Genomic DNA, 15,151 nt, shown 5'->3' on the forward strand with positions numbered 1-15,151 from the left:
GTCATGACATTTTCTCCACTTGTTGATTATTGTCTTTACAGTGTTCCATGTTAGATCCAATGCCTTGGAAATTGTTTTCTAACCCTCTCCTGATTGATATTTTTCAACAATGAGATCCCGTACCTGCTATGTAACCACATAAGCCCATGGCTTTTCCAGTTGGATGTTACCAAGAAGGTGTCAGGAAAATCCTTTAGGAACAGCTGTACTTTATTTAGGGGTAATCAGTCACTTTAATTGATGGCAGGTGTATAATAATTAGTATTTAACATGAGTTTGAATGTAATTAATTGATTCTGAACACTGACACATTCCCAATTATAAAAGGCTGTGCACACTGGGTATTGGAAATTTTTTGTTTTTCTTTTTTTTTTTTACCCAAAAACATTTCTAGGTGAAACAATAAAGTTGAAAAAAGGGTGAAAACCAACAAAAAACTATAAGGTATGTGTTCTCTTGGACCGTTTAATACAGTGGCCTTGACAAGGTCATGAAAATTATACATAAAATCCTCTTTATTTTAAGAGACTTACTGTATTCTTGATGTAATGTACATGTTACATGATAAATTCATTTGGAGAAGAATACAGGCAAGTGCAGGTCACCTTTTTCAAGGGTTGCTGTTATTTAAAAGAGACAGACAAATATTGACACTGCAGACAGATGAACAGAACAAATTCCAAAAATCTACATATACACATGACATTGTAATAAATTTACCACATAGTCCTCAAGTGGCACGGTGACAGTCTCCATGCTGTTACAGGAAATGATTTCTGTAACTCCCCCAGATACAGACTTAAGAGAACAATTTAAAGTGAACAAAAGTTAGTCACTTCAATTAACAAAGGTTTTGTGACACTACAACAAATCTCTTACCTGTATGCCAGAGAAACAGTCCTCAGTTTTGGTATAAGGGAATTCATGCAGATGACAATTAGTGGAAACTCAACATTTATTTCACATAAATACTCCACTAATAATCATTAATGTCAGTTCTCTTCATCAGCGTAATAAAGACTGATTACCTCATGGTTCAACCAGCATGTCTTAGTGGTTTTAAACCAGCAGAGCCAACTCTCTAGACCCTACATCATACCAAGGAAGTACCTCCTAATGTTCACTGACTAGAAATGGAAAAAATAAAAACAGCTTGTAAAGAAAAGAATGTGTGTATCTCAGCTACAGCACTGTAGAATACCCCAGACTGGAAGCTGAAGGAGTCTGCAGAGAGGAACTGACCATTACAACAGGTGCTGCTCATCTCACCGGCACTGAGAGGCTGTGTAAAATAGACCACAGATCATAAGTGCTTCATATCATAGCAGTTTCATACTAACACATCTAACTGTCACTTTCTACACAGCAGAACTTTGGAAAATTTTGTAATTGGCTTTAGTAAATAAATGAAAGGTTTGGTTACCAGAACGACAGATGAAGGGTCATGGTGAGGTTCAGTGGGCAGCAGCTGCAAGTTTGGCTTAACGACCTATACACAATCACAATTAGTTACACCAAGTAAAACATTTGAGGCCACAACAAATAATCCCTTAACTGTGTACTTGTAAACAGTCCTCAGTGTTGGTATAATAAGAGAATCCCTGCAAATAATTAGCTGAAACGCTACAACTGCATTTCATAGAAGTGTTCATCTAAGAATCATTAATGTCAAGTCTCTTCATCAGAGTAATAAAGACTGATTACCTCATGATTCAGGCTTTGTCTGTGGGTTCACACCAGAAGAGCCGACTCTCTGGACCCCTTATCATTCCAAGGAAGTCTCTCCTGATGTCCACTGACTAGAAATAGAGAAACAAAACTAATACCCCAGACTGGAAGGAGTCTAAGAGAGGAACTAAACTGCTCAGCTCATAAGATCATAAGTGCTTATCATAGCAGTTTTATACTAACAATAGAACTTTTCTAAAGTTTGTGATTGCTTTAGTAAGTAAATGAAACTATTGGTTACCAGAACAACTGAAGGTTCTTGGTGATCGGTGGGCAGCAGCTGCAGATTTGGCTTAACGACCTTAACACACACACACACACACACACACACACACACAGAGAGAGAGAAGCAGCCTAAAGGTTACAAATTTAGTTAAATTATTTCTTTCTAACTGATACATACCTCGAGGACAGAGGGCACATCAAATGAGCCTTCCAGCACATCCTCAGGCTCTGCAATAAATTACTTTTATGTGACTCAGAATTACAACTTAGTTTACAACAAATATTTTCTACCAATATTTTCTATCATACATTTAAAACCAATAGTCAGGTTTATTAGTTAGTAACATTAGGATAAACATTGTATTGTGTTGAGACCTTAAAATGGGTAGCCATGTTTAAGTGAACCAGCATTCAGCTAACTGTTAAGTTGTATAATTCGTGTTTAAGCATTAATAAGAAAGGAGAATGTTTTACCAGCTACTCATTTTAATGTCTACTCAAGACAATTGTATCTTAATATTAGCTACCAAGCTAAGTTGCCAGGTTTGTTAGCAGTGTAGCTAATGTTAGTACAGAGTGGGACACAGATGATACTTTGGTGTAGGGAGAGTACAAGTGACATGATTAAACTCCAAAACCTCATGTCCATCACCCAAATCTATATAAATATTATACTGTTATATAGTTATTAAAACCCTTAACCAAGTTCAACAAGCAAACCACCTTTAAACTCACTATGATGGTGTAAATGAGCCAAGTTGGCCAGGTAGATAACATTAATCTGTAAGACAGTTTGTTAGCGCGCTAGCTTGCTCATCACTACACTCATCATGATTTAGTGTAAAACCAGCTGCCAGGTTTGGTAAAATTGGCTTACTAATGGGTTAAACATACATACATTGAGCGGCATCCTCAGACGAGCAGGGAGGCGGACTTTCGTTCTCCGCTGACTCTTCTTGCTGACCTAAATCCATAATAGGGGAGGGGGGTGGGAGATGGTTTTAGCCCCGTCCACAGACTCCCCTTTGTACCCGGACTCCTCCTCCTATTGGCGTGGCGTGGCCCCTTGTGAACATGGGAGGTGAGTTGAAGGCCAGGTAATTCTTGGCGACCTGCTGCTTTCGTAGCGCAGCTTGGTAATTCTCCGCCTCTTGGCGTAGCGTGGTGAAGTACTCCACTAACATAGGTGGCATCCTGACGCCCCAGTCGTCCATCCTGGCGAACTGCTGCTTCCAATAGAAGGTCTTTCGTTCTGTCACGAATCAAGGATGGGTTCGGAAGCAATCGCACTAAGGCACTAAGGCACTAAGGCACTAAGGCACTAAGGCACTAAGGCACTAAGGCACTAAGGCACTAAGGCACTAAGGCACTAAGGCACTAAGGCACTAAGGCACTAAGGCACTAAGGCACTAAGGCACTAAGGCACTAAGGCACTAAGGCACTAAGGCACTAAGGCACTGAACACAGCCGTCTAAGACGGCGAAACAGTGCAGCCAATGGCTATATATACAAGAGTGCTCATTAACAGAAACGTGAATCAGGTGCAGGTGGTCATGTGACATGTGCAGTGCAGTGCAGTGGCTGATGGGAACTGGAGTCCAGAGTTTGCTGATACATGACAGCAAGATGCTAGCAGCCGTGCAAAACAACGTTGTCTGCAAACCACCATTCATGTTTATGTATCAAACTTTCTCTTGTAGCTCTTCAGCAGCAGCAGCCTCTATTTCTCATTGATCGAATATAAGAATAGAAGAATTAATATTGATGAAGAGTATGGTGTAGGCTACACCTGCTCAATAAAAAATGCCCTGAGATAATGAATGATACCAGATGATTCAGCACTACCTTAATAAAACTGACTTGACTTGATCCTAGAAACTTTGCTCATGTGTGGGAAAATGGACTCCCCAGCTCAGCTCTGGAAGATGTTTGCTTAAGTTTGACAACAGAGCTACAGTTGGCACATTATGTGCCTTGCATCTCAGTGGGACAGACTAAAGATGTCCTCTCTGGAGGGTTACATTGTCAGGACAGCTAGTGAAATGCCACAAGGAAGTGATGAGTATCCTTCCATGGAACAGCAGGATGTCGAACTAGAGAGCAAAACTTGTTCCTCCTGTAAAAACTGTGTCATTTGTGTTCATCTCATCCTCTCTCAGTACAATCTTCTAACTGATGCCTACTATGTGAATGGACTTGCCTACAAGTTGCTATTAACATTGTCCATCACACAAGTAGCCTGTGAGAGCAGCTTCTCAACAGTGAAATTCATAAAAAAACAGACTCAGGAGCACTTCAACCCAGAAGAACCTTGAAGTTCTACATGTGCACTGAGAAAGAAATTGCTCATGTGCACTGAGAAAGAAATTTTCATGTCTTTGGACAATGACACTGTGATAAACAAAGTTGCAGAAACCAGTGCATTGCTCAGGCATTTATTAATGTTTTAGGGTTGGCCATGTTTCCTTGAAGCTACACTTTTGCAGAGGAAAAAGGTATGAAGCCGTCATTAGAAAGTTATACTGTTAAAAGAATTCTTGCAGAGAACGGTGCAATACTTGTTTTATTCTTTATTTGTGTTTAAGGATTGGATATCTGTGAACAATTTTGCACAGAATACATATTCAGCTATTGCAGAAAAGAACATTGTGATGTTTTAAAGAATAGTGTTGGATATTTACCCTCTAACTAATGTTCTCATATTTGGGTTGAAGTTGTAAAGCAGCCGTTTCCTTAACTTATGCAAAGGAAAAAGAGATAATGGTGTCATTAGAAAGTGCAATTTTATCTTATTCTTTATTATTTTATTTTTTTTATTTTACATTTGTATTTATTTGATATTTTTTCATTTCAAGGTTTAGATATTTATTAACACTATTTTATTTTTTTATTTTATTTTATTTTTTACAGAAAATAGATTCTGATACTGTTAAATATTGTGTTGTTGTAAAGAATACTGTTGTTAAATAAATCTTCACTGTGAAGCAACACTTAGGCTACTGTATTTGCACTGAATTGGAGATTATGATATTTTTGAAAAATACAATGAATTACAAGGCTGTAGAGAACAGTGCACTATTGCAGACTTATATACTGAGGTTTTAATTACATTATTTTAATATAGTCAGTTGTGAACTAAAGTGGGCCGGTCTAAGGCATGAAACTCCAGGGCTGAAAATGAGTCCCACTCCGGCCCTGCAGTATGCCTAGCCACATTTCCATTCAAACTTGCCATTACTGGAGAAAAAGAAAAATGCTGCCTACACTGTAGTACACTGTGTAGGCACCACTGTAGTACTGTAGTACACCACACACATTCTACCGATGGGAGCCAAGGGAGGGTAGAGCCACAACCAGATTAACCTGATAAACTTGTCCATGTCCAGAAAGGTCCCTTTCTCAGTGTGAGGCAGACTAGTGAGCCAAGTAATCACAGATTTACAAGAGAGTGGAACACATTTCTGTCCATTCTTCTCTAGAACTCATTAAAGTTTTTATTGCTTTCTATTGTCATACTGGCTCCCTCTGGTGTGGGCAAGCAACATTAATGAATTAAATTACAGTTCTGCCACGCTTTTAAGCCTGTGAAAAGGAAGCATACTTAAGTGCTTTAATAGTATATTTGAACATTGTAAAGAATAGTAAAAGTACATTTTTCTTTTCATATACTCTATTACAATACAAACTAAAGACAGTTTTCTATAATTTTCAAAAAGTATATTTTAAAGTAATCCATTGCCATTTCTAATTAAATGTATTATATAAACAGTATACTTTAAAGTAATACATTTTAAATGCCACTTTATCATATTGTAAGGAAGTACATTTTAATAAGTGTATTTCTGCATATATTAAAACATGCTTAAATAAAAGTATACTTTATCATCATTTCAAAGTGTATTATTTTAAAAGTATATTTAAAAAAATCTTTTAAATTATGCTTTAGTATGCTGTACTGAAATACAGTTGAATAAATATATTTCTTCACATACTGAAGCATACTTAAACAAAAAATATACTTGACTACCGTGTAACATGTTATTTAAAAAGAACATTTTAAAGAAATTCATTTTAAATATGCTTTAATACAACTTACAAAGTATGCTTCAGTGAATGTCTTTCTTCACCTACTGGATGATGACCCTATGAAATGATGCAGATGCTATACTGATTATACTTATACTGATATTACTAATAACTCACTGAAAATAACCCGTCCAAAGTGATATTTTTCAATCACACATTATTTATTCTTTGTTTATCTTTCAGTTATCTTTAAGTACCATTTAAACTGCAGAACATACATGCAAAACATTTTGTACACTCAACATATTTATAAATACACTTAGTTAATTGTAATCAGCCAAGTAATCAGTTCAGTTATTAATAAGTTATTTTAATCGACTGATGATTATTAAAATAAGTATATTTTAATCAGCTAAGCACAGTAAGTTAAGTTTAAATGTTTAAGTATACCTTTAAACATAACTATATTAAAAACAAACTACATTATTATTAATAATAAACTAATGATATAAACAAGCATACCTTTAAGTATTATTTAAAAATGACATTATACATTACAGATTACATGACAAGAAATTACACTTTATTGGCTAAATAAATATATTATTTAATAAATTAAGTTGATGCAAAAATTAAATATACTTTCATTTAAGTGTGTCAGTGTACATTAAAAAAAAAAAAAGAAGCAAAGTTAAGTAGCTAGCAAAGTTAAGAGCTTCTTGTCCTAAATTTTTCAGACATAAAGGTAAAACAATTAAATTTGAACACGTCTTGTTTTCATGCTTGGCCATTTTTCTAACATTTCATCAAACAATGTGGATCATGCAGTTGCGTGCTCTATTGATATGAGTGCCAGATGCACTAATCGCACTAAATGCACTAAATACACTAAAACTAATAAAATTGGTTTATTTTGATTTGTAAGGACCCAGTTTGTAAGAGAAACTGTCATCCTTTTAACGCCTTCATTCCTCCTTTTTAACACGTTTTCGTTTTTGTGCTCCTGACAGGTGCTTCTTTCCGTCCATCATATTCTTTTTTTTTTCTTTTTTTTTTTGGTGCGGTTAAAGTCATGCGTTGTATTTTGAAGTGACGATAGCGTGCTCATGTTCACTTCTTACTTTCTATAATTCAAAAATTTTATTTTATTAAAATATTATTAGTTAACATGTTCGTGTAGGCTATGTAAGAAAAAAAATGACAATCTTTTTTTTTTTTCATAAAATAATCCAAAATTGTGATTTGGGGCCCCCTAGCGTCCTGGGCCCATATGCCTGGCACACTCTGTACCCCCCCGTAACGGCGCCCCTGAACACAGTCCCTGGCAGTTAGGAAGGGTTAAATACATTGCCTATTTTGCATGTTTTTAAGTGTAACTTCAGGCGTGATTAACCCCAGTTTCACACATTTTTATGTCACTTTTATACGCCTAGCTTATTTGACATGTTATCATGCATCACTCTGAGGCATGATCAACGCTTATTCAACGCTATCTATTTCTGACGTGTTGGAAATCGCCATAGTGCAACGTCATTTATGCCTAATATGGCGTGAAAAACGTATTGTGTTTTCGCTTGTGTACTAAAGGGACAAGACGTATTTTGTGGCGTGAATGACCCTTTTGAGGTTCCATGTGATTGTTTACGCTGGCAGAGTGCGTGCAGGCGGTGTACGATAACGGAATGTTCACGATTTTGTCACGAATCCTCGACGTCGGGCCCGTAGTAAAGAGCTGACTGTTAGTGAAAAGCAAAACTCTACTGTTCTTCCACTAATGAGGAAGTACTGCCCTGAAAAACAAAACGATCGCACAGATTTAACCTTATATGGAATATAACTTATGTAAGACTTCAAAGTAAGAAAGTGGGTATTTACACTAGATAGCAGCCAGTTGCCTAAATTTTCCAGTTACGAAGGTGTATAAATTAGGGCCTAAAAGGGTAAAGTAGGGAGTGAGAAGGAGGTAAAACACACAGGCTGATTCACAACATAAGGAAAAGATCTTTATCAGACAGACAGAATACAATCTATGATTTGAAGCTGCTGATTTTTCTTTGACTTTTTTTTGTACTTCAGCTATAACTTATTTTTATTTTTCCTTAAAAAAATTTTCTTTCCTTTAAGCATCTAACGTTTTTTTGTTGTAAGAGTTCTGCAAATAAATTTTTGACTCTCATATTTTTGGCCCAGAGAAGATTTCTTACAATTTGACTATTGATAACATCACAGTAATATTAAAAAAGGGAAATAACAGTGCCTATTCAGTAGCATGATTAGTTAATTAGTTAACCATCCTTTTTTGTAACTACATCATTATCTATATTTTTAATATTCTGCACCTATTCAAAGTCCAGGTTTCTAAACCAACTGAAGCACAGATATGGTAATTTGATATTGTATTTGTTCAATTCTGTCTTTTAATATTGTCTATAATGATTCAGAGTTGAATATAGCAGCCGTGCTCAGAACTTCACATGGCAGCTGTGTGACATCAGTCAACTCAAATTAAGCATGTTACAACACTGGCCAAGATCTTTGGCAACAAGAGTGAGGCCAGAGGTTTAACGTCCAGAGGGATCCGTACCAAATAATTATGTATAATGTGCAAACAGTGAGGAAATAGAAATACTTCTATGGCTGAATGCAAAATGGCACTGTATAGGCTACACTCTACTCTGTTAGGAGGGCTGTGATTGGCTGTGGAAGAAATGAGAAGTAGTCCTCCAACAATGTTAAATACAGGTCTGTTTATACAAATACAAGACATGATTGGAAAATCTGCCTGACTGATGTAATTCACCATCCAATCAAAATCACTTTACAATTTGCGACATGAAGTCGGGAAACGCCTCTTTTAGTTATGCTTTTGCATGTACAAAATGTGATATCAAATATCAATATTGCCGGTGTTCAAATGTTTAAAAAAAAAAAAAGGGGGGGGGGGGTGGGGGGGGGTTGTGGTGCACAAAAAAGGAAAAATAAACTTGACAACAAAAATTTAAAAACTAATGAACTACTTCGGTTCACATTCGGATAAAACATCCGTGACCGTAGTGTGACGCAGAGTCTAGAGGCAGCCCACATTTAGCTTCACCCTCCGATCCATGTGCTTTACACATTGAAGGTGAGTTAGTTAGCAACAGCAGTAAGTTATTATTCTTATGATCAGTTAGAAAGCAAGGTTTTTTATGAATGCTTACTATGCCCCTTTAGATAAAGATGTCAGAAATAGTCCGGTGCACGATGAAATATTGGCACTGGCTCTTCTACCAGACACTGTATCACTGATCACGAGCTTAGTTCTTTTTGTGTTAAATTACACAGAAGTACACTACAGACTTTCAAGAAGATTTTGCTGATGACATTGCACATATTAAAGCATTTTGCAAAAAAGAAAGGAAAGCATCAGCCAGGGAATTGCTGCAAGAACTAGGAGCAAGGGACCTTCAAAATGTTTTTCCAAATGTTGACATAGTCTTGAGAATATATCTCAACTTACCTCACAAATGCATCAGAAGAGAGCTCCTTCTCAAAATTATCTTTCATTAAAATTCATTTGCAATCAACAACGGCACAAGAAAGACTGAGCCATCTATCATGGATGTCCCTGGAATGCAACATTGTTAGAACCATGGATTTTAATGATATCATTGAGGCTTTCTCCTCCTCTATAGTTAGAAAGAAGAGTATTTAATGGTAAGACATATTTAAAGTAAATTCTTTAAGGAATTCATTTGACTGCAAAAGTTGTTGCTGTTTCTGGAAAGCTATTCACTTTGATTTCATATCTGGAGTTAACGCATTTATGTCTTTAATGTGTTAGGCAAGATACACCCTGGACAGGGTGCCAGTCCATCACAAGGCACACACATTCATACACTACAGACATGCCAATCAGCCTACCATGCATATCTTTGGACTGGGGGAGGAAGTCCCCCACAGCACAGGGAGAACATGCAAACTCCACACACACACAGCCCCAGCAGGATTCAAACCCCCAACCCTGGAGGCGTGAGGCGAACGTTCTAACCACTAAGCCACCGTGCGCCCCATCGTCATCATCATTATCATAGCTACTGCCTATAGCCCCAGGGCCTAATGTGTTCTTAATCCAGGCCTGCTTCCTGGGGGGTATTCCAGAAAGCAAGGTTAACTGACCATCACATAACATGGTCAATGGGATTCCAGGGAGCAGTTCATCAGAGTCAGCTACCTCCCATGATATAAGTGGCTTGGTAAAACGTAGGTATAACATATTAGGTATAACTATTTACTTTCTTTTTTTTTTAAGCTTCCAGTGATATATCCTTAAACACTCCAGATGACCGTAAACACTGCCACCATTTGAAAAAAGGCATTTTGAAATAACACTTTACTGTTAATGGTTCACTTGTGTATTATGCATGCTTATTATATTTTACTGCATATAGTGTGTACAATCTTAATTGTAGTGTTGTAGTGCCCCTATTAGATTAAATGGAGTTAAAAAAGCTGAACATAATAAAGGCCAGGCTTCAAATTGAATTGCTGGAGCACTGGCTAAAGCTGGGCAAAGTATTGTATTTGCCTAGTGATGATTATTCTGTCATTTATTGTTGAATGCTAAAGCAATAAATACAAATGTATTTTTCAGTTACAGGAAATAAAGAAACAATGAACCACACTTGACTGTTCACTCTGTGCATTAGTCATTTAATTAAAAATTATTTTGGCAGATCACATCTCATACCACCCTACCATCTCTTTGGTTCACTGTGGGTGGATCTTGCCATCTTCATTAATGGCTCATCATGGTTTATGGCCAAGGAACTGCACAAAATTGTGTAGGAACCGTTTGAGTGCAAGGCATACTGTATGAATGGCCCTACACACCGTTGCCTTTTCCACATGCTCTGCGTCACCCACAGTGTTAAGCACTGATACACGATGTGTCACGTTGTAAGGTGTGAGGTTTCAAAAGGTTTGTTAAATAAATTAACTATACTCACAAAAAACGGTAACACTCCTGCAAATATTCATCTGGATATGAAAAAGGCTTCATATAATTCGTGCTTCCTTGTCCACTGGATATTCTTCAAAAGGGCACGCTATGCTCCGTCAGCTCTATGAAACAAACTAACCCTGGAACATAACCTGCTCCGGACCAGGTTATGTTCAGAGAGTAAGTTGATAGCAACTCTGAGTAAACTTACCCAGGTAAGTCGCATAACCTGCTTTCTGGAATACCCCCTGGTGTGAATAGTCTGAGGGAAACATGTTTTTGAGACCATTATGACATCAGACCAAGGGGCCTTCTACTGTAGCCTTTGTTGATTTATTTATTTCATTTAAGTTTTTAAATGAAAGACTGCTTGTTTTCAAGTGAACCATTAATGGTTTTTGAACCAATGAGCACAACTGGTAACTGGTATACGTTTAAATTTGAATAAAAAACACTCTCCCATTGGTTTCCTAAGGATACATTTGTGTAATGCCTGGCAAATAAACAAATAAATTGAAAGCAGGTTAGTTTAGCTACTAAGAGAAAACAACAAAAAGAGAAAGAAATGAGAACGGTATCAGCTTTGGCCAACCTACCAGTGATATCGACCTATTTTATACCAGTCGATGTTAATGGTGGACTGAGTGCTGTAATTAACTTCTAAAACAGTGATCAATGCCAAAAAAAGGTACTATTCAGACTGCTGCCCATGCCAACATCAACACTGCTAACATTGCTGCTTGTAATGAAAGTGAGTTGATAGTTGCATGACAATTAAATTTCAGATTTTTTGCGACCCCTCTGTGTGTGCCTTACTGTAAGTGCCTGTCCCCTTACGGCACCCCCGTGTGTGTTAAAAACGTTTATGGCTCTTTGGCGTTCCACAGCAACTCGCCACTTCAGGCCTGGTGCTGCGTCACTCTCCGGAGTGGAAGAGTTTCTTTCTTGCATTTCTTCTAAATTTAGCGGTGACGGATGGGAGAAATGGCTCATCGATGACGGCGGGGGAGAGAGAGGCCGCGGAAACGCGCCCCACAATTCTGCTACTGTGAATGACGAAGTATTTTTAGCAGGTGTTGTCATCTTGTAGTATAAAGGGAAGACGCGCAAAATGCAGTTGTACAGCAGCGCGCTAACGCACTACCCGGGCTCGTCGCGAAAATTCAGGGTGACTGTTACGGCGACTGGCGGCAACACAGAGTTCGAATCGAGTTTTAACGCCGTTAAGGAAAGCAACGCAGAAGGTTCAGGCGGGGAGAACTGGACAGACGCGAACATGACCGCGTTCTCGTGCTACGAGGCCTCGGTGAGGCCCGTTTTCTACACATCCAAAGCGGAGATTGTCATCACAAGGCCGTATGGTGTGGAGAAGTGTGTCCCTATTCAGATCATAAAGGACATGCCCACAACCTGCGATGCTGTAAATACACCTAGCGCTCCGTGTACAGAGTACAAGCTTGATCAGTCAGACGGCGATTTGAGTAGTGACCATCCTGAGCAGAGAAGGAGCAGACCAGACATTTTTGAGGATAACAGTAAGATAACTGAGAGCAACTCACTCAATTTTCACAGCTTGTTAAGAAGAAATGATTGTAGACTGCGTAATGAAGAACTGGTAGGGTATGTCCCTGACGAGGTTGAAACTACAAAAAGTTTTTCACAAAGTGTTCCGTTCACTTACAAATGGGAAAACTCTTCTGAACTATTCAAAAGCCAAAGTAACCAGAAATGTCAGCAGAAGGATGAAGATGAAATGTCAGAGGACCCAGTGTTGCAGCTGCATGTACACCTGGAGCCTGCAAGCAGGAGTGACCTCAATGAGAAAGTTAGCCAGTACCTGGCTGAGGTGGAGAAACAGAACAAATACCTCCAGGAGAGTAAGAAGTACCGTTTTCACATCATCCCAGATGGAAATTGCCTCTACCGGGCAGTGTCAAAAGCAGCATATGGTGAGCAGTCAATGCACAGTGAGCTAAGAGAGCACACAGTGCATCACATTGCTGACCACCTAGATGAGTTCAGTCCTATTATCGAAGGTGATATCGGTGAATTTCTAATCAATGCGGCACAGGATGGTGCCTGGGCTGGCTACCCTGAACTACTGGCCATGAGCCAAATGCTGAATGTAAACATCTACTTGACCACAGGAGGCAGTCTGGCAAGTCCCACTGTCTCCACCATGATACACTATCTGGGTGAGGAGGACTTGACAAAACCAGCCATCTGGTTAAGTTGGCTGAGTAATGGTCATTATGATGTGCTGCTGGACTGCTGCCTGCCCAACCCGGAGTATGAAGACTGGTGCCTGCACACACAGGTGCAACGAAAACGTGATGAGGAACTTGCCAAGTCCATGGCGGCTACTCTGTCCAAAATGTACATAGAGAAGAATGGCGTTCAGTAGACTTTTTTGTAGGATTTAGTAATTTGTACAACACATTTCTGGTTCCATAGTGTTGATTTTTAAAAACTGTTGGCTCAAATGACTTAAACCTTTCAAAAATAGCTATTTAAGTATATATTTTTAAATATATATATTTATCTATATTGTTCTTTTTAAAAAACGGCTCTGCAGGCTATATATTTCTGAGTACAACACAAAATTGCCATGGTACCCTTTTTTGTAAACCAGAGTTTGGTTTTCGGGCTATTACCAGAAATGTTGGTCACATTGCAAACAATATACAATATGACTAGTTAAATGGGTTGCCATGATTTAGGGCATGATTTATTTGATGCATTTTAATAGAATTTTATCAATTGTATTTAAAAAAGTGCATTTCTGCATGATCAGAGACACTGATACAAAGACACCCTTTCCTGTGGAATACTGTACTGTTATCTTATCCTCATGCTGTATTTTTTAAAATAGATTTTAATGGGTTGCACTTCTGCTTCCTGAAATATTTTTTTATTCCTTTATTTATTCAATTCTGGTGTGTGGGTGTGTGTGTGTATATGTGTGTGTGTGTGTGTGTGTGTGTGTGTGTGTATATATATATATATATATATATATATATATATATATATATATATATATATATATATATATATATATATATATATATATAAAATGTGTGTGTGTGTATACGTATGTATATATGTGTAATTTTGTCCTTGAAAATAAATGATACATTTTTTAACCAGTACTATACTTTTTTTTGTTGTTGTTGTTAATCTTTTTTTTGGTTGGTGTGGTGGTTTTGTTTTTGCTAGAGAAATATTGAGGCTAAAGTATTTTAATAGGTTTGCACCTATTTAAAGCTGTGTGACTATATTTTGCAGTTGTACAGTGGTTAGTGAGATCTTTCGAATGAGTTATAAAAATCCAATCAGGTAATAATCTAATTATTTAATCAGGGTTCGTACAAGGTGTTGGAAGTGCTTGACGTATTGAATTTGTCCTTTTGAAATGTAAGCAGCCTACTGGAAAACCATAGGCCATTTTTTATCTAGTGGTGCTTAAAAAGTGCTTGAATTATAAGTCAATAATTATGAAATCGTTAAAAACTTTACTGTTTACTTTCAATAGAATATGAATACAATCCTTTCAGTCAATATATGACACCCGATGCAGCCCCTCCCCCTACTCCTGCTATTCCGCTTTCATGCCACAGGTACACTAGAGCAGGGGTTCCCAAACTTTTCCAGGGCAAGGCCCCCCCAAATGGCATTAACATTTGATCGAGGCCCCCCTTTTGCAAGATGCCTTTAAAACACATTAAAAATACAGATTCTCAATAAATCCCCCCTTTTTTTTTATGAATAATTACCTCTTTCATCTTTACATTACATTAGGAATTGATTGTGTGTGTGTGGTTGTCTTTTTCACACCAAATTGTTGAGGTCCCCCGGGCGCCCCCTGGAGGTCCCCACTTTGAAAACCACTGCACTAGAGCCCTGCGTTGGACTGATTTTTAAATCCTGCTCCTGTTGAATGTCTGACCATTACTGCCCGTTCCCGCAAAGTGTGTGTTCCACTCCCCCCTCACCCGCACTGTTTGTATCCACTCCCACCCACACCAGCAAACATTCTGTCACAGAAAAATTTACACAAATGTTAGGGCTATGCTAAACATTCAGAATAACAGACACTGCATTTAATTAAACTGACCATAAGTAAAAAGCACAAGTAAAGCACCACACATGACAAACACATTGGGCCAATTTTTTATTAGCCTTATAATAAAT

At 37.9% G+C, this 15,151-nt stretch overlaps 1 protein-coding gene and 1 long non-coding RNA gene across 2 annotated transcripts; one reads left to right on the forward strand and one right to left on the reverse strand.

Annotated features, from left to right (window-relative positions):
• Positions 1 to 453: 453 nt before the first annotated feature.
• LOC128608926 (uncharacterized) lies at positions 454 to 1,783 on the reverse strand. The gene is made up of 3 exons (XR_008386142.1): positions 1,705 to 1,783; positions 1,424 to 1,489; positions 454 to 1,282 (listed from the first exon to the last, which is right to left on the reverse strand). It is a non-coding gene; the product is annotated as an uncharacterized LOC128608926 (long non-coding RNA).
• Positions 1,784 to 11,523: 9,740 nt separating this feature from the next.
• On the forward strand, positions 11,524 to 13,941 carry LOC128608972 (OTU domain-containing protein 1). The gene has a single exon (XM_053627263.1). It carries the CDS (start codon positions 12,072 to 12,074, stop codon positions 13,362 to 13,364), a length of 1,293 nt encoding a protein of 430 aa, XP_053483238.1. The 5' UTR covers positions 11,524 to 12,071; the 3' UTR covers positions 13,365 to 13,941.
• Positions 13,942 to 15,151: the final 1,210 nt, after the last annotated feature.

This window comes from Ictalurus furcatus, chromosome 1 (genome assembly GCF_023375685.1).
Source record: "Ictalurus furcatus strain D&B chromosome 1, Billie_1.0, whole genome shotgun sequence".
Taxonomy (NCBI): domain Eukaryota; kingdom Metazoa; phylum Chordata; class Actinopteri; order Siluriformes; family Ictaluridae; genus Ictalurus; species Ictalurus furcatus.

Bases quoted from the DNA above. Each gene is read 5' to 3' on its own strand.
- LOC128608972 (XM_053627263.1), top strand. From the start codon at position 12,072: ATGCAGTTGTACAGCAGCGCGCTAACGCACTACCCGGGCTCGTCGCGA.